Source organism: Miscanthus floridulus, chromosome 8 (genome assembly GCF_019320115.1).
Source record: "Miscanthus floridulus cultivar M001 chromosome 8, ASM1932011v1, whole genome shotgun sequence".
Lineage (NCBI taxonomy): Eukaryota > Viridiplantae > Streptophyta > Magnoliopsida > Poales > Poaceae > Miscanthus > Miscanthus floridulus.
Window position 1 is genome coordinate 58,474,277 of NC_089587.1, and position 21,318 is coordinate 58,495,594.

General features: G+C 44.6%; 1 protein-coding gene across 1 annotated transcript; it reads right to left on the bottom strand.

The window, feature by feature from the left end:
• Positions 1 to 633: 633 nt before the first annotated feature.
• Positions 634 to 6,309, bottom strand: LOC136476462 (uncharacterized). The gene is made up of 7 exons (XM_066474308.1): positions 6,171 to 6,309; positions 5,854 to 6,000; positions 5,379 to 5,774; positions 4,601 to 4,637; positions 3,242 to 3,478; positions 3,102 to 3,149; positions 634 to 1,499 (listed from the first exon to the last, which is right to left on the bottom strand). The coding sequence occupies exons 3-7, from the start codon at positions 5,684 to 5,686 to the stop codon at positions 1,026 to 1,028; spliced, it is 1,104 nt and encodes a 367-aa protein (XP_066330405.1). The 5' UTR covers positions 5,687 to 5,774; positions 5,854 to 6,000; positions 6,171 to 6,309; the 3' UTR covers positions 634 to 1,025.
• Positions 6,310 to 21,318: the final 15,009 nt, after the last annotated feature.

Sequence of the window (21,318 nt, forward strand, 5' to 3'; positions counted from 1 at the left end):
CATACTCCGTTTGTCGCCTCCGATCCTCGGTGAAACGCGCAAGAGCTACAGATCAACCACCGGAATCCGGTTGTGCTTGTGCAGGAAGGGGTTCAGGGAAGTTCAGAGATCCTGACCCTGGAAATCTGGAATGCAGGCAGCTGAATGCATGCCAGATTTCGTGAGCTCCAATAATCCATCGACCCGCCGAGGCGCCGACTGACTGTTGTGTTGGTTTAGTCGCGCATTTTCTAAGGAAATCCAATTCAATGCCCTCACATGGCCATGGCCTTGTACAGAATCAGAGAATCATTAGTAGCTGGCTCCTGTATGTATGCGACTCAACTGTATGAATGGGCGCCAGTTCCTGAACCTGCACGCATGAGCATGAATGGGAGCGGCGAGGCCCTATGATTGATTGATTTCAGGTTCGTACTGCACTGGTCCATCTCTTCCACCGACCGTATCGCCCATTTCTGACAATACGAACAGAAAACAGTGGTGGAAAGAACTACTACTATGATTTGTTCTCAGTGTCTGCCTGGTAGATGCTATCTCAAAAACATTCCACTCCATTTGGCTCATTGCCTGTCAGTCTAACAAACAACCGTCTGCACATGCAAGGAGTATCTTCCAGTTTTCATCAAGAAAATATGCATGCAGGTGAACCAGACTCGAGTTCAACGGACATCAGCAGCATGGACCGACCACTACATAATGGGAGCTTGAGCTTTACTGGAACAACCAGAAAAAGATACTAGCCGAAAAAGAAGGATCAATCCAAGTATCAGCATTATTCTAGACTCCAAACAGCAAACGGCTTATATATGTCAATAATTAGACTAACGAATCTGACAAGCAACTACAACGGAGGGCAGGTGGCACCGGCAGAGACGAAGCTAGCACAAGTGCGGGGGAGTCTCTATCTGTTAATACAACGTTCAGCTAACTCAAATCTAGGTTTCAGACTACGGCATTTAAAGGGTTAGCAGATATCCCAGGACCATTCCTCTTTACTATACATGCGCAAAGATCGGTGGCATTCATTATCGCACGTCTCCACAGCAGCAGCACTTGAAGCAGCTCCTGCACGAGCAACAGCCGCCGCTGCAGGAGGAGGTGAAGCAGGTAGTAGGGCGGCAGCACCTGGAAAAACGGAAGGCGAAGCAGTTCCTCAGCCCGCTGCAGCAGCCGCAGCTGAAGTTGCAGCTGGGCCAGGTCGGCTTGCGGACTCGGATGCGGCAGCAGCAGTTAGCGGTGAAGGTGGTTGTTGTCGCGGTGTTCGCCGGGTGGTGGGCCTTCTTTCTGGGCTGCAGGGACGGCCTGATCTTCTTGAGCCGGATCTTTGTTGTGATGTTCTCCATCTCACGGATGAACCTGGATAGGTGGCGGATGAAGTCTGGGTACAGCTCCAGGTTGCAGTGACCTCCCCCTTTGATCCAGAGTGGGTCATAAGGATCCCTTGCTAGTTTCCACAGCTCCTTTCCATGTGACCAGTTCACAACATCATCATCCGTCCCCTGCAACAATCAATGGGTGTAACTTAGACAAATATCTTCTAATATTTTTTTGAGGAAAAATATCTTCTAATATAATTGGAATACAAGCAACCCTATGACAAAACATACAGCAATGAAACATATAGATGAATTCGGATGTATGTTCACCAGTTTTTCATGATTGTTCATTTGTTCTAACAGGGTCTAGCAATGCTAAATAATACAAATCAGCACCCAAAATATATATCCATTGCATGAACAAGCGATCTAGGTAAAACTGAAAATGCCTATGATTTGTGTAACAAATTAATGCTGACAGCCTGATAGCAACCAACAACATAAAAACTGTAAATAGGTAAGAGCAAATCAAATGAAATATGTCAGACAAGCTGGGAAATAGTTTTACTGTAAAAAGCTGGGTAACAGGACTGTTTCCTGTAAACTGGTGGCTTTCAGGCCCTACGATTTGGCCTTTCATGTTTTGAGATCATTGGCTAAGAATATGCACTTGCAGGGCAGCAACAAACAAATAGACTCAGATGTAGCCTGTAGATTTAGTTAGGCCTGTGCAAAAATTTGGGCCAGAACAATCCTGATCTTTTGGGCCTACTAGCTTGACATGGCTATAAATTTGGTTGGGCTCAGCCAAGACAATATAAGTTGTTCACTATGACAGGATGAACAGTGAAAGGCCAACAACCACCCATGCCAGGACAGCCAATGCCCAATTATTCTTTGGGGTTACAGGCTGAATCAAGTCAGTGAGGTCCCATATGGGCATATGGTGAGGCTACCACATGTGTACAACTTGCACACTAGAGAACTACAGCTGCTAGTGACATCCCAGCCCATAAAAGGGCATGAATTCAGTTGACGTAACTGCTGGCTAGTCGAGGCTTTGGGCCTGTTCGGAACAGTCGGCTGCGGCCGCTGCAACAGCAGCACAAGGAACAGTGCCGCACAGGTGTTCGTTTGCGGCGGCAAGTAGTAGAAGCGAACAGGCTGAATATGAAGACTTTGTTTCTAGCCTTTGTAGTTCTGTTTTTCCCCCTCCACCTATGTATTTTTCCATCTACCTATGGCTGTATACATCCCTGGTTAGTGTAGAGGCTGGAGGTTACCCCATCTAAACCTATGTACTGGGCCACACATTGGCTAAAACATTTGGTTTAAATTTTTTTTTCAAAAGCCAAGAATTAGCACCAAGATGATGAATTGTCCTGCTAGGAGTAGCAAGACTTCAGAGGAGAGAATCTGATCAAAGGGATTCCAGATATTAAATGGATTTTCTTCTACACAGATTTCAATTGGTCATCATCTTTGATTCCTATATCTAAAATTGCATAAAAAAGGTATTACATGAAATTGCTTTTCTGCTAAAAGGATGTTTTGATGCCATGATGAACTAGTGTGTAATGAGTAATGAATTTATTCACTATCACAACTACCAGTAATAGCATTACTGCTCCAATACATACACTGCTAGTGTAGCAGGAACAACAACAGCACACTGCCATCAGAAGGGATCAGTGCATGTTAGTTGAAATTTACTGCTACTTGTCCAATCAGACAAGTAATGAAGTAAATAGACAAAGGCTAGATATCCTATTAGAGAACACTTACATGAATAACGAGCACTGGGCATTTGACCTTTTTTATTTTCTTCACATTCTGCAGAAATAGGTTTGGCTAGACATTAGTAAAGGGTAAGTCTAGGCATAGGAGGTGTGGACTGCAAAAGAGAATCAGTTTGAGTTATTTACTTTGTAAATGTCAAAGCAGAAAGTAAAGTTCACATGGCAAACAACACGGAGGCCTGACAGTATAGCGCTGTGGAGAACCACCCCACGCAATCTAGGCAAACGAGAGGCTAAATGTAATGTTGGTCCACTGCCCACAGATTGTCCATACAAGATAATGTCTTCCTGGCTGATCCCATACTCAGTTTCTAAGCATTGGTAAACTGCTTCAATGTCTGCATATGTATTCTCTTCGCTTGGCTGCATACAAATAACAAACACAAGATCCAGTCCTCCAAAATGTAATCCTCTAGAAAGAATACAAGTGTATGATAAGTACAAAAACCAGGAACCTGGCAGCAATACAAACTGAACACGGCATCTGACTTAGCTCAAATGAGCATATAGCAATATATCAGTCAATCTAGTATCCAAAACAGAATTTGAATTTAAGATGAACAAAGTTTAATAAGTCAGGAATTATCACTGCACTGACTACATGGAGTCTTAAAATACAAGACAGGAAAATCAAAAGAAAACAGTTCCAGTTTGCTTATCTAATTCTGAAATTTCAGGAACAGTGTATCATTAGGTCAGAACTTAAAAGCCTCAATTCAATTTTATGACATATATAAACAATATCATGAAATTTTGCTTAAAATGATTTTTTGTATTGAACTGGGAATGACATGTTGGGTCCACATGCCATTGAGACAGAACTTGCATATCATGCCACAACAGTGAGATGGATAGTTGGGACATCCATGAAGCCTGCAGGTGGACCTGAATGGAACAAACTGCTCATGCATGTAATTTTGCAAAAGCTGATTCTTAAAACTGTAGTATGACACTTTAAAATGGCATGCATGGCTGAAAAGAAAAGGGTTCGAATCTAAATATGATGACCATTGCTATCTCTGAGACTCTGAGCAGCCTTTGAAGATGCGTTGGCCATGCTGTGCCAGTAATGCACCAGTCAGGCATGGGCCAAAAAGCCTCTTCGCATGTAGGTATATAAACTACGTTCTTGTAATGTGAAACTTTCTTGTAATGTGAAACTAAAGCCACATTTCTCGAAGCCACATTTCTCGAGCATGGCACGTTGAATCTTGAGACTGAGTGCAAAAACTGCAAGCTCTGTAGTTAGGCACACTAGATAACTATTTATCTGTGTTAGTTCTTTTTTTTTCCTTTTTGCAGAAGTATATGTGTTAGTTCTGAAAGGCCACAAAAATTTAAGACAAGTGTTTGAAACAGCCAATCAGCAATTCACCACCACTTCGGTTTTTCCCTTCTCCAAACCCCACTCATGTGGGAGCCTCCGGCACTGGGTCTGCCCCTTTTTAGCAATATGTTACACTTGAGAAATAAGTTCATCCTTACCTTGCCAGTAGATGCACCATAGCCAGAATAGTCGTATCTGCGATCACAGAAAAACACAGTAATCACATCAGCATATTCTACACAACTTTATAGCTTACCTTAAGAGCAGACTGATGAAACCGAAAACGCCAAATCATCTTCTATTGATGTCAGAGAATGAAGACGCAGTCAACTTTGGGCCAATGATATAGTGATATGAAATATTTCAACAACAGAAACGGTTAAAATTAACGTTTTTCCTTGATAACCATTCACAACAGTAACGCATACGCAGCGATAAGAACTGAATCTTCTATTGATGTCAGATTCTACGTTTGAAACAAGAAACGGAAAGACTGAAGCACACGTCATAACCACTTCCAAATCCCACATTCCAGTGACGGCGTAGCACACGTCATAACCACTTCCAAATCCCACATTCCAGTAACGGCGTGCTTCCGCCGCCCTCGACATGCAAAATGAAACTGATCTATGCAATGCAGCATCAGTAATTCGCACAAACCGTCACTAAAGGTAAAGAGTAACTTATCCAGTAGCGCCGCCCCATCCCCTCTAAATAAAATCCAGAGAATAGAAAGCAAAGGCATGTCTAGGCAGAGCATCCTATTAAAACAAGAAAGGTATTAACGCTTGAAGTACACTTTCCTAAACAGATTAAGGAGCATAGCATTTGATACTAGAAACTAGGAAACAGCAGAATAAATGCACCTAATAAACACTTGAAAGGGAAAATTTGCAAGATCAAAGAGATGGCCAGGAAACATGGTGCGCCACTAACCCCATCAGATTGATCTTGAGATTGACCTTGAGCTGCACAAAAAGGTCGTACAGCTGGCCAAGGTCGGCGGCGTTGCCGTGCGAGTAGAGCAGGGTGAGGCGCGCGCAGGGGTTCCGGAAGTAGAAAGCCACGACCTTGTTCCCCCTGGTGGTGTTGACGAGCAGGACGTCCATGGCGTTGTCCCGCGGCACGCCGGAGGCGACGAGGCGGCCCGTGGCCTCATCCTTCCGGACGGCGTACGTCGCCGGCTCCGGCGGGAAGAAGGCGAACCGCGCCGCGAGACTGGACACCGAGCACCCCGAAAGCATCGGAGGCAGCGCTCACTCATCGACAGGCGGCAATGCGGGGCTGCTCGGAAGAGGACGCCCTCTCCTCTCCTCTCCTCTCCCCTCCGCCCTGCGATTTCCTGGAATCACAACGGATTTGCGGCAGCTTTGGTTGTTTTCAGGGATCGAATCGGCTTGAAGGATCAAACTTTGGGTGAAAATCTCTTGGGGAGTGAAGCACAAAAAGGCCAGTTCTTGAATCCTGGCTGGTTGGATGGATCTCTGCAGCAACGGGCTCCCGCAAGAAACGGATAGCCCTTTTCCCCCTCCTCCTCCTCGCGAGAAAGAAATCCGCCCTGATCAAAACAAAAAGCCAAAGAAACCGGCTCACTCCATCGGGCGATTGATCACCAGCATCTCCGAAATCTCAACAGGGAGATAGCGATCGAGAAACATCAAAGAAATGCATTCATGGTGTACCAATCGTACAGGGGAGGGGTTTGGGAGGGTTTAGTGCGGCGGTTACCAGTGTGAGAAACGAGCAAGCGACGAGGAGCGGAGCAGCACCAGGAGGAGGAGCAACCGCTGCACACACAGCACACAGCCAGCAGCTGCACAGCACAGCACTAGCGACTAGCGAGCGCTCCCTCAGCCACGCACACTGCTCACTGCCATTTATTACTCACTGCCACCCATACGCACTCAGAGACGGAGAGAGAGAGGGTGGAGGAGAGAGAGAGAGGGTGGGAGGAGGAACCGGAACCGAGGGAGGAAAGAGATGCTGTTTGTGTGCGTGCAGCAGCCAGCAGGGGTACGCGCGTGTGGGGAGAGCAGCAGCAGATGAAGCTGGAACAGGACAGCGGAAAGTGCAGGGGATCCCCACGCCACGCCTTTGCGAAAAGATGTTGCTTGCATCGCATTTCTTTCCTCCTCGGGCTGGCTCACCGTCGCCGGGTTTGTTTTGCTTCGCAGTCGCAGAGGCCGCCGCACGGGACGGGAGGAGCGGACACGCTGCAGCGTGGCGGCGTGAGGCCGCCGCTACAGTGCCGCGTGTGCCACCGCCGATCGAGGAACCGGGGACCGTCTGATCGTGGTATCAGACGGGCCGGATGAGGCCGAGACGGAGATTGGAGTGAACAGGCTGTTCGCAGTCACCCGTGTTGTTCTCACACAATCAATCAGCATTAGCTGAACTTATCAGTCCAGAAATTAACCAGCGAATCGGCTGTTTGTTGGTGTGTACTATCATGCTCTCAGGATATTTGAGATGATTCATGTATTAATTCCATGAACATTTATCGTGGTGCGTTCTCGTGTTGTTCACGAGTAACATAGCTGTCAGTTTTGTGGACACCTATGATAATTCTTTGTAAAAAAAAATCTGATGAGATTGTTGTAATTACTGTCGTGTTATTTTTGTCAAGCGTGAGTGTTTAGGAGACATTTAGTTCTCGTGCCAAAATTTGGTCGTGTCTTTGTTGCAAGTGCTAGCGTTCTCTGAGTTGATGGTTGCAGGCTTCCTATGACGATTGTACATTTGTAGAGCTATAAGATTCTGATGATGTCTCTTGTGAGAAGTTTGTTGGTTTTTCTATGGCCATCTATCCTTACAGCTAAGAGTGATGATACATGCATGAAAATGACCATGGTTTCTAGTCGAGTTCGTTCACGCTTCTCATGATAATCTGTTACATGATGACGAGGACAACTCAGGGCATGGGAAACCGCATATTTCTAGATGACGCCAGATGATTTATTATGCAAAAAAAAAAAAAAAAATTCTCTTCCACATTCTTTTTTTTTTCTAAAATAAAGCTAAATCAAAGCCTTAGCCTCATTTTCTTTGTTTCTTTCTTTCTTTGTGAACTGCTTTCTTTTCATTTCTTTCTTCTGTAACCTCTGTAATTTCTTTTGTTTGATATGTTTGTACCGCTTGGTTTCAATAAACTCCTGTAGGGGCTACGCCCTTCCAGTTTTCTTAAAAAAATGTTAATAACATCTTTTAGTTATTATACTAATATACTCCCTCTGTCCCAAATAAAAGTCGTTATGAGAAGCGCATAGATTAAATTTTCTCAACTTTGACTAGGTTTGTAGAAAATATGTGCAACATTTAATCTCCAAATAAGTTTATTATGAAAGTGTATTCAACAATCTATCTAATGATACTAATTATGTATTATAAGTATTAATATTGTTTATATATATTTGGTTAAAGCTAAAAGTATTTGACTTCGCGGAAAGTGAGATTGACATCTATTTTGGGACCGATGGAGTAAATTTAAAACCGCAGTATATATCTTTTGTGATGGAATATGCCCACCTAGATTTAGATCGTTGACTTGATACAAAGCGCCTGCATTTTCACGGCTTTATTGCATGATTTAGCGTTGTTTGGCAATGACACTGGCTCTGACTTTGGCAGAAGCTGCCACGAAGGAGTCGTATCAAATACTTTATGAGGTGTTGTTTTCTGATGAATGTTAGAGGAGTTGGAACCGTTTTGGGGTCTAGAGAAGGATTCATTTTCTAGTCAATAGTAGAAGACTCGGAGCTATTTCTATGTCTGTCGGAGAGAATAATAGAAGAGTCGATCTATTTCTGGGTTTATAGGATTATAATTTGTGGCTCTTCGAGTGCTCTGGCTCCTTCATAGAAGACATTCGAAATAAGCCCTTAGTGATTCTATTACTTTAATGATAGTTGATATGTGTGTTATGGGTCTACAATGATTTCTTCAATTCGAGATGTGTGTTTAGAGATGCTCATGGCAGTAGGATTGTCCATAAGAGTCAGTGTGTGTATGTGTTAATGAGCATTTGTTGTATTATTTAAAAAGGTTAAAACTATAAATTACTTCTAGTGATTGATTTTATTAAAATATATATATAGTGCGTAAGATCAATTTGTTATTCTGTCCAGAGAGTAAAGGAAGACATCAACAGGAGAAAAAACGGAAGGGAAATCGAGCACCTCTACTAGATTTGTACATGACGTCTAAAATTCCTGTCATATCGAATATTTGACACATATATGGAGTATTAAATATAGACTAATTACGAAAATAATTACATAACTTACGACTAATTTATGAGACGAATCTTTTAAGCCTAATTAGTCCATGATTTGACAACGTGGTGTTACAGTAAACATGTGCTAATGCCAGATGAATTAGGCTTAAAAATTCGTCTCGCAAATTAGCCTCCATCCATGTAATTGGTTTTGTAATTAATCTATATTTAATAATCTTTATTAGTATCTAAACATTCGATGTGACATAAATTTTAGAAACAACTAAGTGACTGTTTATTTAGGCTCCTGCATGCTCGGCTCCGGCTCTTTCGTCCCTGTTACTTCCTGTGCAATCCTGTAGCGACCAAGCAAAAGGCTCCGACTCCTGCGCACAGGAGAGCTCTGCCGAAGGATGCTTCCCCGGCTCCGCTCTACAGTAGCAGAGCCGGAACCGCACCAGACACGGCACCCCTTATCACCACACCACCGGTACCACGGCACCACATGACCCCAAAGGCCCAAACTGCATGTGCTGATATAGCATCTACACTGATTAAAGCATTAATTAATATAGGGTGGGCACAGGTCGTTTACTCCCTCCATCCCACATTATTTGCACGTCTAGGACCGGGCACGCTAACCAAGGTGTATGTGAAATTACAAAAATGCCCCTGTAAATATCAGCCCCTTCCTCCCCTGACCCGTCCCACCACACGGTCACACCACTCCCTCGCGCTCTCGCACAGCTTTCTTTTTCTCTAGCCACCGGCGGCATGTCGGCTCCGGCCCCCTGGCCACCATGGGGCGTCGAGGCCGCCTGCCACCATCGACGTCGGGCCTCACCTCCGTCTTCCATGCCAACGAGGACGAGCTCTTTCCGCTCGCGCGCACCCGCGTTGCCGTGGCTCCCGCCGGCCGGAGCCGAGCCCCTGTGTCGAGGCGGTGTCCGTGTCCTCGCCAAGCCCCTATTCCCACGGCGCCGGGACAAGCTCATCATCTTGCTACCTCCACGCATCCACCTGCTACGGCGGCGCATCCTGCCGTCTGCAGCCATGCCTACGCAGGTGGGAGAGATCTTGCAGAGAAGGGAAAGATCGATCTTGTTGTCGGTGCGGGGGTGTGCGAAGGGGAGAGAGAGTAAAGGGGACGGACCGAGGCGTCCGCTTGCACAGATGAGGCTTGGTGGGGAACAGATGAACGAGTGGACGAGAACGATCGAGAGCCCTATCGGGTTTTCTTGTTGTTTTTTAATATGCCATCCTTGACCGTACATGAAAAGAGGAAATAAAATAATAAAAATCTAGTGCTGCACTGCTCTGTTGGTTCCGGCTGCTGCACGTGTCTATCATGTTCAGTCCAAGGTGATTGATTAATTTGGGAAAAAAATTAAACTCCAGACGTGCAATTAAACTCGGACGGAGGGAGTACATGCTTTGGCAAAAGACAAGGAGATCTGAGCCTCGTTTAGATTACCTCAAAATTCCAAGTTTTTTCACTCTCTCTCCATCACATCAATTTTTGGACATATACATGAAATATTAAATGTAGATAAAAAAAAAACTAATTACACAGTTTAGTTGTAAATCACGAGACGGATCTTTTGAGTCTAATTGGTTCATGATCGGACAAAGTTTGTCAAATACAAACGAAACGTGCTACAGTGTCCCGATTGCAAAAATTTACAATCTAAAAAGCCCTGTTTAAACAATGGATTAAGGTCACGTCGGTTTTCAGTAGGCTGGAATTGAGAGTTCAGTAGACCAGTATACTAGAGTTTAGGCTGTCCACTCCACCCCATTCCCCCTACCTACTAGCAGCAAGTTCCAAGTAGCAACTCTCCCTCACCGTCCTGCCGGACTATATTTCTTTTTCCCTCTTTTCATGATTCCAACAGGGTTTTGATCTCCTTGTTTCAACGTTTGGCAGAGGGATTCCTGGCTTTGTTCCACGATTCTAGGTGCATGCCCGTGACCAAGTTGAGCACTTGACGGTTTGGTGGTTTAGCACTTCCTTTCATGTTCATTTGTCGTACTTAACAAAATCTTTTGTGGCTCTGTTGTTTGAGCCTGAAGCAGCAGGAAGGAAGGCAAGTGTAATGGCTCACCAAATACATGTCCTTGAAAGATGTGATCCTGTGCAGAGGTTGTACTCACCCCACTAGATAAGTGGGGTACAGTACCTACAGGAGGAAAGGAAAGAATGCGTCTGTCTATTAATTCCAACGCGTGGAGCTGAGGTGCTGTTAATTCAGGAATGTCATATCCAGGTGACATGAGTATTCGGATAGTAATAATAAAATAAATTATAGAAGTCTTCGACAATCCATGAAACAAATTTATTAAGTCTAATTAATCCGTCATCAGCATATATTACTGTAGCACCACATCATCAAATCATGGGCTAGTTAGGCTTAAAAAATTCGTCTCGTAAGTTAGTCACAATCTGTGTAATTAATTATTTTTTAGTCTATATTTAATACTCTATGTACCTCAACATCCGATGCGATAGGACGTAAATTTTACTTTGGCCCGGCTCCGGCTCCCTGACACCAACACTGTAGTGTACTGTTCATAGAAGCGGTTTTCCTCGCTCCTCCTCTCCCCCTCTCACGGACCCTCGCACTGTTTATCGGAGCCGAGAAGCTCGGTTTCCGTGGCTTCACCGGCTCCGGTTCCCGCGTACTACAGTACCGCGCTACAGTGACCAGCGTAGATTTTGTCAGGCGCAGTCCGAGCTGGCCGGAGCGCGGCCAAACGAGGTCTGATCGTGATGACCCCTATCAATCGTGGATTCTGTGCCAAACAGCGCACACGGGGGCACATCAATTGAAGCCTCTGTACTTTCCTACAAACACAAATAATAAAAGGGAAATGGGCCCGTGTCCTCGTGTCCGGATTCAGAGAGGGTAGCCTTTCCGGTTTCCTTTGATGCAGTCCAGATGCAGAGGGGTCCCTCTCGGTCTCGATCTCTCCTCTCCTGAAAGAAGCTGCAACATGCAATGCAAGCAGCAGCAGTATGTGTAGTAGGTTTGATGTAGGTGGCCAATGAATTTGCAGAGTCAGTGACCAGCGGCCAAATTTTGCTTCTTTCCTGCTCCCTCCATCCCCAATTATATGATATTTTGACTTGTCTATGTGTATTGATTTTGCTATGTATAAACATAAATGTATACCTAAAGGTCTTATAATTTGAAATAGCGGAAGTAATACTGTATTTTGTTGGGAGGGGAAAAAGGTTAAAATGTGGAGATTTTCTGGTGCCAACCTCACTTGTTACCGCAAACTTTTTCCATGGCTTTCACGAGCACAAAAAGTCTCCACCTTTCACGTTGATGTGAAGGTTTGAACACTGAACTATTACCTTTCACGTTGATTTGAAGGTTTGAACACTGTACTATCACGAGCACAAAGAGTAGACTCGCACATCATCTTCTGTCGCCGTTCCATCTTTATCGCACATCATACCAAATTGCCAAAGTGTCACGCGAATTCAGTCAATGTCTCTCTTGACCACTTCATGTATGTACTCGTATGCACTACAATGATTTCAGTATGTGGTGGTAAACTAGACCGATCTGATGCATGGCGTCACATTCACCGTTGTAAAAGGCAGGGAAGCAGCAAGGATGTGGCCGGACGAACTGTTGCCCCGCCTCAAGGCCTCAACGTGAACAATCTCCTCCTCCGCCCCTGCACTGCACGCCAACGCTACTTTTTTCCTTCACTGTTGAAGGGATTCCAAAAGGCTTTATTAGCTGACAAAATCGTGGCAGCTTTTGTTTGGAGCACAGCGCTCCTGCTCGCATCGGCTACATGGATGGATCATGGATGGCCCTGTTTCACCTTTGTACTCCGTCCAGTCCAGTTCATTTTGCACAGAAACTATGCCATGTGGAGTGACTTGTGAACACCGGGACACCGCACACAGCGAGCCAGCAACGAAAAGGTCACAACTTTTGATTTTTAGCGCAGCAAATTTACTGACCAGCGAGTGTAAAAATTTCTGTAAAATTGTAGGAGAAGTTTACTGATGGTTAAAACAGTGTTCGTTCCCATCTTCTCTCTTGACGTTTGACGATGGAATGGAAGAGACGGCTTCCAGCTGAGGACCACTCAAGATCTTGCACAGGGAAAGGTGACAAATGTTCTACCTAGAGATTATTTCGTCCCTTTCGCAGGACGGGTAAGCCATATTTTTTCAGCTAACGAACAATATTTTTTCTCACAACAAATCAATTAACAGTATTTTCTATCCTAGCTTATCAGCCACTTGTCTCCGTTACACACGAACCATTTCTTTAAGGTCTCCAAAGGCCAAAAACAAAGGTTTTATTTAATTTGCCGACCTTTTCGTTCCCTGTGCTGCTCGCTTGTTTGTCGCCTTGTTCCTACGTGGCTATCAGTATGGTCATCTATGGGATCAGGATAAAAGACTGTGCTCCTACTGCTTCCTAGTTTTTATATCTGTCAAATCCCTTCATTCAGAAACGGAACCAGCCATTTTGATTTTGATTAAGAGGGCCCGGTAAATATGACCACGTGTCTAAATGTGATAAATATATACCTAAACGTATTTCTCAACAATTTTTTTAATATTTTTACATATGTAGTTAGTATTTATAAAGAGAAATCACAAGATTATCATAATAAATAGCTATTTTGATGCATTGTTATGCTGTAAAATGAATATTTACAGGGGTATTAATATTTTTTTGTATTGTGTTGTTGTGTGTGTGGGGGTCCAGATGTCAACGGGGAATTCCCCGTCAGGAAGTGCCTCCCCATCCCCGTCCCCGTGGGAAAGAAAATTTCCCATCCCCATCCCCGTCAAGTGCCACGGGGGAGACTTTCTCTCCATCCCTATCTCCGCGGAGAATTAGTCCCCGTGGGGATCCCCATGGGCCGTAGATATTTCATCGTCATCTACAAAGTTTGCACTTCAAACTTTATTTAAGTAGCACATATATGTTCTATAGCATTTTCGCTTAATAAAAATTGGTTTAAAACTCTAAGTGATATAACGGGACTATGAAATGTAACTTTCGTTTCGCGTTTCCGTTGATCGTTTCGACAAGAGCTAGGATTGCAACATTGCTTATATATCACGGGTATTGGGCATTGCCAGTATATGGGCCTTTGGAATCGGGTCCCCGCGGGGAGCGGGGACGGGAGCCTACATACTATCTCCGCCCCCGTGATCTCCGACGAGGATAACTTCAGCCCCGTTTAATCCCCCATGGGGTAGAATTCATACCATCCCCGTTCCTTAATGGGTGAATTCCCCACGGGGATTCAGGGAACGAGCCCGTTGACATCTATAATGTGGCGGGGGGGGGGGGGGGGGGGCACGGCCCCCGGTAGCCCCTCCCTGGTTCCGCCTCTACTTGGATTATCTGGGTTATATTATCAACTGAGCAGGGCAAACAACATACTAGCTGCTAGTCTACTACAGTACTACCTCCATCTATCCCGCAGAGCTTTCTGATTGTACTTTCAATGGGTCCAGAGTCAAGCAAACAAAATTAGTAGTGAACCCACCGTACCGGCCAGACATTGTGATATAAGCCCCGTTCGACTTGCTGAAACTTAGCTGAAATTGGCTAAAAACATTGTTCTGGCTGCAATGTTGTAAGAGAAAAACATTGTTCCAGCTGAAAAAAGAAGCTGAACAAGCCAGATTTAAGGTAAGCTGAACGGGGCCTATTGTTACTAAAGCCCCCTTTGGCACGGCTCATCCAAAACGGCTTCACCGGTGAAGCCAGAAAAACTGGGTTTTCCCGGCTTCTAGTTCATTTTAACCCCGGCTTACAAAACGGCTTCACGCTACATTGCCTCGATTTGCGCAAAATAGATGAAACCAAAGTCGACATAAGACATGCCAAAAGGCCCTAAGTCCACTCAATAGCTCACAGCCAATGGAAAAAGCAAGCACAAAAAACAAAACTACATAAGTGAGCTTACACTTACAGTCACCAAACGAATCAAATTTCATATCTAGAAGGATGCAGCCACATAAAAGCAGCTAGCCTCGCTGATGTCCAGTCTTGAGAGCATGGTGGTCACCAGAAGAGATATTTTGTCCTTGACCTGCAGTTGAAGGGAACCGCCGAGACGTTTGGCCAGAAAAAAGTGAACGTGGCAACTTAGGCGTGTGCGCTCGTTGACGGCGACGCTCCCCGCGACCGTCCTGTGTGTGCTGGCCTCTCCGTCGAGCACGAACGACATGTTGCAGTCGCTGGTCGCGGCATCCAAGAAGCTAGTCGTGGCCTCGTCCAGTGAGAAGTCACGCGCGCACCACGGATGGCAGCGGCAGCGTGCCCCCGGCAGGTACCCGGAACGGCTTGGCGCGGACCACAACGACGGTGAGGTTGGCGAACAGGACGCAGATCTCTAGCTGGGAGAAGGTGACGGCGGAGTGGTGTTCGCCAACGTGACCACCGGGCAGATCTTCCACCCAGGTAGGGCTACCGCGCCATTGGAGCCCCCCTCATCCCCCTACCATGTGCGCGCCATTGAGAAAACCAGATTGTGTAGTGCTACTACCAACTGGAGTCACGAGCATGTATGAAAACTTTGAACCGTGGAAGGTTCGCACCCTCTGAGGAGGATGGTCCTTGAGTCACTAATGGTCGACTCTCACAAGCGCATAAAAATGAGAATATAGTTGTGGGATAGAAAGGTAGACTTTTCGGGCATTGTAACAGACGTTCCACAGAATCGTTGTTTTCATGAAGAAGGCACCGTGATAGCTAGAAAATAGTTGGGTTGCTGTATATACATCCCCGCAATCATGGGGAGGTATATGTGCTATTTGGAAAGCTTCCTTTACATACTTGGGTCTTCTTCCACCTCTCTCTCACACACTTTGTTTAGGATTGTATTTTTGGTGAAATTGAGAGCATCCTAGTGTAGTGTATCAAGAACTTGAGTTTTGTGGCACTAGAGAGTCTTTAAGCAAGCGCCATTTACTTCATACTCTTAAAGATTGTTGTCCCCTTCAACTTAGAGCTCGTGGATCTATGAAGCACTTGAAAGCAGATTGTGATCATGCCCCAAGGAGTTGATTGTAAGAGGTTGTGTGCTCCCATCGAGCGGTGCAGAGCAACTCTAGTTAAATCAGAGTGTGGAGATATTCTTTGGTTCTAACCGGTTCAAAAATAAGCGATGTATTAATAGAGGAGGACTTGAACATTGAATCCATGTCAACATGGAGTAGGGGTGACTGGCAGTCATCAAGGCCACAAGATACAATTCTTGTCTCGCGATCAATTATTATCACTTGTGCTTGTTGACGGCTCTTAACACCCTCTTTTGTCATCAACAATTAGCCATGAAATGCATAAAATCAAGCATGAAATGACATTTTATGTTTAGATTTCACTTGGTTCCACATGTATTGGAGAATTGTGCTTGTAGGAACAAAATAGGTAAAAAGGAGCAAAAACATACCTTCTAGAAGCCATCCATGTGGTCAGGAGAGGCAGGGCCCACAGAGGGTGTCGCCCGGTGCCAACATGGCGTCGTCCCGCCCTACCTGGTGCCCTGCCACGTCACTGATCCGTGGGAGGGTGTCCTGGAGTGCTGTGGGGGCGTTGATCCAATGTCGGTTCACTCAGTGGCCGAGATTCACTTCGCTTGGATTGATGTGCCCATTGTCATACAAAGAGGAGCTCCAAACCGACCTAAGCACCACCTTACCGTGGGAATTTTGACATGTGCTGTCTTTGCCACCGCCTTGGAGAGCTGATCAGCACCCTACGATGCAAGGTCGGTGGAACCAAGGGTCGGGCGGCGCCCCCTTGAGGCCACCCGGCGCCCAAGTAACCTCCACCGCCTTGGTGGCTGCCTATAAGTACCCCCTGCCTCACTTCAACTATAAATAGGACTCGTGATGCTCGTTTGTAAACACACAAGTGAAGAAAGAGCTCTCAAGAGAGTAGCTTAGCTTAGGATAGCTAGTCTCTAGAGTAGAGAGAGAGAGAAGGCAAGGAGAAGCTAGAGGAGGAGCCGGGCTTGTTGGCATCCTCTTCTTCGTGTAGCTTCGCGGCTCTTCTATGGTAATTTTGTTCTCATTCTTGCATTAAGTTTTGTTACATTTATGTTGTTTATGGGTTTCACTGCTTGGTTAGAGTGCTCTAGTATTATTTCATCGGGATCCAAATTAGAGTAGTAAGCGCATAGATTAAGCGTGGTGCTTAGGCTATACCTTACCTGTGTTTGCGGCTAAGTCTCTGGATAGATAGTGATAGGTGGCAAGTGGTGACAGCCTTGTCTATCCTCTATATTTCACCATGATAGGCTTAGTTATTAAATCGTAGGGCTCGTGGCAGACCTTGTCTAGTTAACCCTTCTGATTGGTAGGCGGGCTGTGCCCCAAAGTAAACAGTTGATATTTACTATTCCTTGTTCAAGCAATAGTTACAGAACCCATAGTATTCCACTCCTTTCCTCCCCAACATCCATAGGAATCTATTAGTTCTAGATTTAGATCACTCCTTGTTCCCTGTGGATTCGATACCCAGGATTACTCCTTGGTGAAAAGCTACTCTGACAACCGTGCGCTTGCGGTCTATTCTATGTGTGCCACACCTGGTGTCAACAAGCTTTTCTGGCGCCGTTGCCGAAGATCGAACCCGGGATTACTCCTTGGCGAAAAGCTACTCTGACAACCGTGCGCTTGCGGTCTATTACATGTGTGCCACTCCTGGTGTCAACAGTGCTCAATTTCCTTTCGTGCAATTTACTTTGAGAGCTTTACATTCTTCGATACTAAATTGTTGCATGCCAATGTTAGCGACTTTAGTTAAAATAACCCATCCACTTCTTGATCTACACTTAGAAACATAGGGTCAAATCATACATAACATTTCGATGACACATGTCCAATTACTTAAAAAAAGAGAACGTGTTTCTTTGACTCCCATGTTGCAATGGAACATGTTTAAATCTACGCTTTAAAAATCTAAAATGGTACTTCTATAAGTATGAATTTTGTAGTGAATGAAATATGAGGTGTCCCTCTGTTGTTTCCTTCGTCTAAGCATTTTCTAGAAAAATGGAAGAAACATCCCGTCTCTACGTGTCCACATACAACGTTTATATTATTACATAGTTTTAACGACATTGCAGATGAATCAGGAAAACAAGGAATGTAAAACTATACATGACAAAGGCTATTATTAAATTTCCATCCGTGAAAGGCGAACAACTCCAACGCAGTGGTCTCTAATTTTCTGCTCTCTAATTGGAAAGACTCCTTTGTTTCATCATCACGTAGAAGCACGATGCCCAAAAAATCATGGCCAGTACATTCCCCCTGAAAATGGCCTGCATAAAAGATGTATATTTGCAATTTTTAAAGATTAGATCTTCATGTCATCTCCAAATTACCCCAAAATAATATGGCTACCCAACCAAAATATATTTCTTCTCTTTTAAAATTAAAACTTGATAGCTAACTCCCTAACTTATGGGATACATGGAGGAGTTAACCTAGTAGCTTTGTAGATAGTCCTCCAGATTGTTTTAGCATGATCCTTCGTGCAAGCATGTACTCAAAATTGTGTTATATAAACGGTTTTGGTGGACCAAGACTCTTATGCATGTTCTTCGAATCTTCATGAGTGATGATAAAGTGTTATTTGTTACAAAATTTCATGTTTGCTTCAAAATTTACCCATGTGAAAGTACTTCCCTTGGATTCTATGAACCAGCACTTGCACTTCTTGCGGTTGTGTTCCCTCCACGTTCCGTGATAGGTGATGTCTAGATAAGGAAAAGAGCCGCTCATGAGGGAGGACATAATATTTTTTTTGGAAGAAATATAGGTCGGGGGATATTCCCTTGAAACTAGAGTTTCCCTATCTTTTCTACTTATGTGGTGATAAGAAATGCCTAGTGAGTGACTATTGAGAGGGGCACGGATGCAACATTAGTTTTCAGAGAGTGTTAGGAAATGAGGATATGTTAGAATGGGAAAGGTAAATGGAGATTTTAGAAGATTGTCGGCTCAATGAAGAAGAAGATAAGTTTGTTTGGTCTTTGGACAAATCAGGGGACTATACCACTAGATCCATCCACAGAAGACTAACTTTTAGAGGTATAACCAATAGAAGGATGATGAAACTTTGGAAGAGTAGACTTCCAAATAAACTCAAGATATCTGTCTAGTTGACTACACACAAGATGTAATACAAACGGGAGTAAACTTAAAGAAAGAGCATGGAGGTGAGCATTAAGTGTTGTCTGTGTGGGATCAATGAGACTACTGATCATATATTTTTTCACTGTCACATAGCAAAAGTCTTATGTTTTTGCTTCAAGGAGGCCTTAGGGTGGGAAAGTGTGCCTAACAATTTGTAGGATATTTTTTTATTACTGGATTACCCTAGGATGCATGGATTATCACATTAAGCTTTTCATGTTCTATTGTTCTGTGGGGTATTTGGAATGTTAGGAATAAGATGGGGATAGAGAAAAGGTTCCTGAGCTTGTCTAATGAAGTTTTCTGCAAATTTTTTACATTCTTACAGAAATGGCGAATTTTACTGAAGGATGGAGATGCTAGATTTTTTGGACAACGAGATAAGAAGAATGAATACGTGGTTGAAAGAATTTTGGAGGCAAACTAAAGATCTCGAAGTAGAAGGCATTTTGTGAAGCTGCGCAGTTCTCTTTAGTAGAAGTAGGTTTGTGGTAGGTGTCGGCGGTCTTTCATCTTTGGTTCCTTCTTCGTTTTGTGGTATGCTGTTGTTTGGGTATCTAGCTAGGGCGTTACGTTGATGATGTTTCTTAACCTAGAGTAGTATCGATGTTTTTTTTCTTTTCTTCTTTTTTTTGGTTGAGTCTGTTGCTTTAAACTCAATTGCTTTCTACAAAAGTAAGCTTTACCTCCGTAAAAAAGAAGGGCCGGATATAGCAAGGAGTGAGACTTTACTTTTTACTTTTTGATTATTATAATATTTAAGCTTTGACAAATTCAAAAATCAATAGCTATGATTCCTTGAGACTAGTATCTCAGGGGAACCCAAGTACTATAGGCAGCCCCCCCCCCCCCCCCCCCCCCCTCGCTCCAATTTTATACACAATCAAACTAAGGGTCTACTTGGTGCGACTTCAGCTTTGGCTCCGTCGATAGCTCAAACACCATAGTAAGAGAAGCTGCACGTAACAAGGAGAAGTGCTTCTTCACCCATGAAAGAGGAGCCAGAGCCATTTTGTCTGTACAGAGATGAAGCTACTTTTTTTTTTTGCTCTAGCTGAATGCTCCGGCTTCACCGACGGAGCCCGAGCAGAGAAGCTCTGCCAAAGAGGCTCTAACATTGCTTTGCATATACAGAGTCCTGTCATGCCAAAACCAAAAGAAGCACCCTCCTACACTGGATGCAAACGATCCACAATTGCAGCCACTTGTATGCTCTGCTCTTGACTGACTGGCTGAGCATTTCCATCAACCCAACTCCCGTCTTCCCATACCATGCTATAAATTCAGCTCAAGCAGTTTCAGCACCTCAAGACCTAGATAGATTCAACCAACTTAGCTAATGGCATTGTGCATTGTGCATTGTGCAGGCAGTAGTCCCTAGCTATTTGGCTAGCTGCTCTGACGTGGACAGAGAAAAGTAGAAGAAAGAGTAACCACTGGCGATGAATAAATAGATAATCTATTTCACGTAGTCCAAGAATACGAGAGAGGAATATGTGGGGTCCAATAGTATATAGAAAAATAAAAATATATAAAATAGCCTTTGCTTTTGTCTCATCTCCACGTAAGCTAGCTACATCGTTAGCACCATTGCGGACGCGCTAATGGCATCAGGATTCGATTTCCAATTGAATACACTCACAAATAAAGGCTGCGCCCTATCCCCTGCTCTCTGCCACCAGCAAGACATGGGGATTATTCCAAGCCGCCAACACACCAAGCACGTGGCCGGCCACTTAAACAAGTGCTTAGGTGCATGCATGCATGATAATGCGAAAGAAAACTGGGCACTTGCATCGTTACCACCCTTGAGCCACTCAACATCGAATCCTCTGGTGCAAAGCGACCGTGATCTTCCAACGGTTGTTTAGTATCGGAATCCCAAGAACGATAAATATTGTAATGATGCGATCATGCGATTACACTTACTCGCGATGCATATGATTTGAGTATAGTCATTAATCAGGAGATACTCCCCATATGATTACTCGCTGACAAGTGGGATCGTTGAACTTTGGTCCGCTTGTCGTGGACTCACGCGCACGTGCGTGCACGTGCGCGAGAGGACGAGCAACTTGAGGGCCGGTGGGAGACAACAGACAAGCAGAAGTCCAATAAGACCAAATTGACCGGACAAAGTGGCGAGGCGTGATCTGATCACGAGAGATTGAAATGTTTGGGTCTTGCTGCAGGAGGGTGTCGGGTCTCAATGCAAGTTGGTGCCTTGATCTTGATGCAAGCAATGCACCATGCAACGAGAACGGAGCTAGCTGCAAGAGACCGAGACCAGCTGATCAGCTCAGCTCAGCAACCAATTCATGGTCATCAGGAGAGTTGCAGAACCAGAGGACGTATTTTTAACTCAAGTTGCCAAGGTTGTGATTTGAAAACTTCTTGGGCCGAATGCTTTTGCACTGAGGTTACAAATGCAAACTTGTCTCCGAAGTGTAGCTCGAGTG

Excerpts from the sequence above, each read along its gene's own strand:
- LOC136476462 (XM_066474308.1), bottom strand. The coding sequence starts at position 5,686 with ATGCTTTCGGGGTGCTCGGTGTCCAGTCTCGCGGCGCGGTTCGCCTTC. Across the intron at positions 3,479-4,600 it reads ATGGTGCATCTACTGGCAAG|CCAAGCGAAGAGAATACATA; the intron begins GTAAGGATGAAC and ends ATTTGTATGCAG. Across the intron at positions 3,150-3,241 it reads TCTGCTTTGACATTTACAAA|AATGTGAAGAAAATAAAAAA; the intron begins GTAAATAACTCA and ends CTATTTCTGCAG.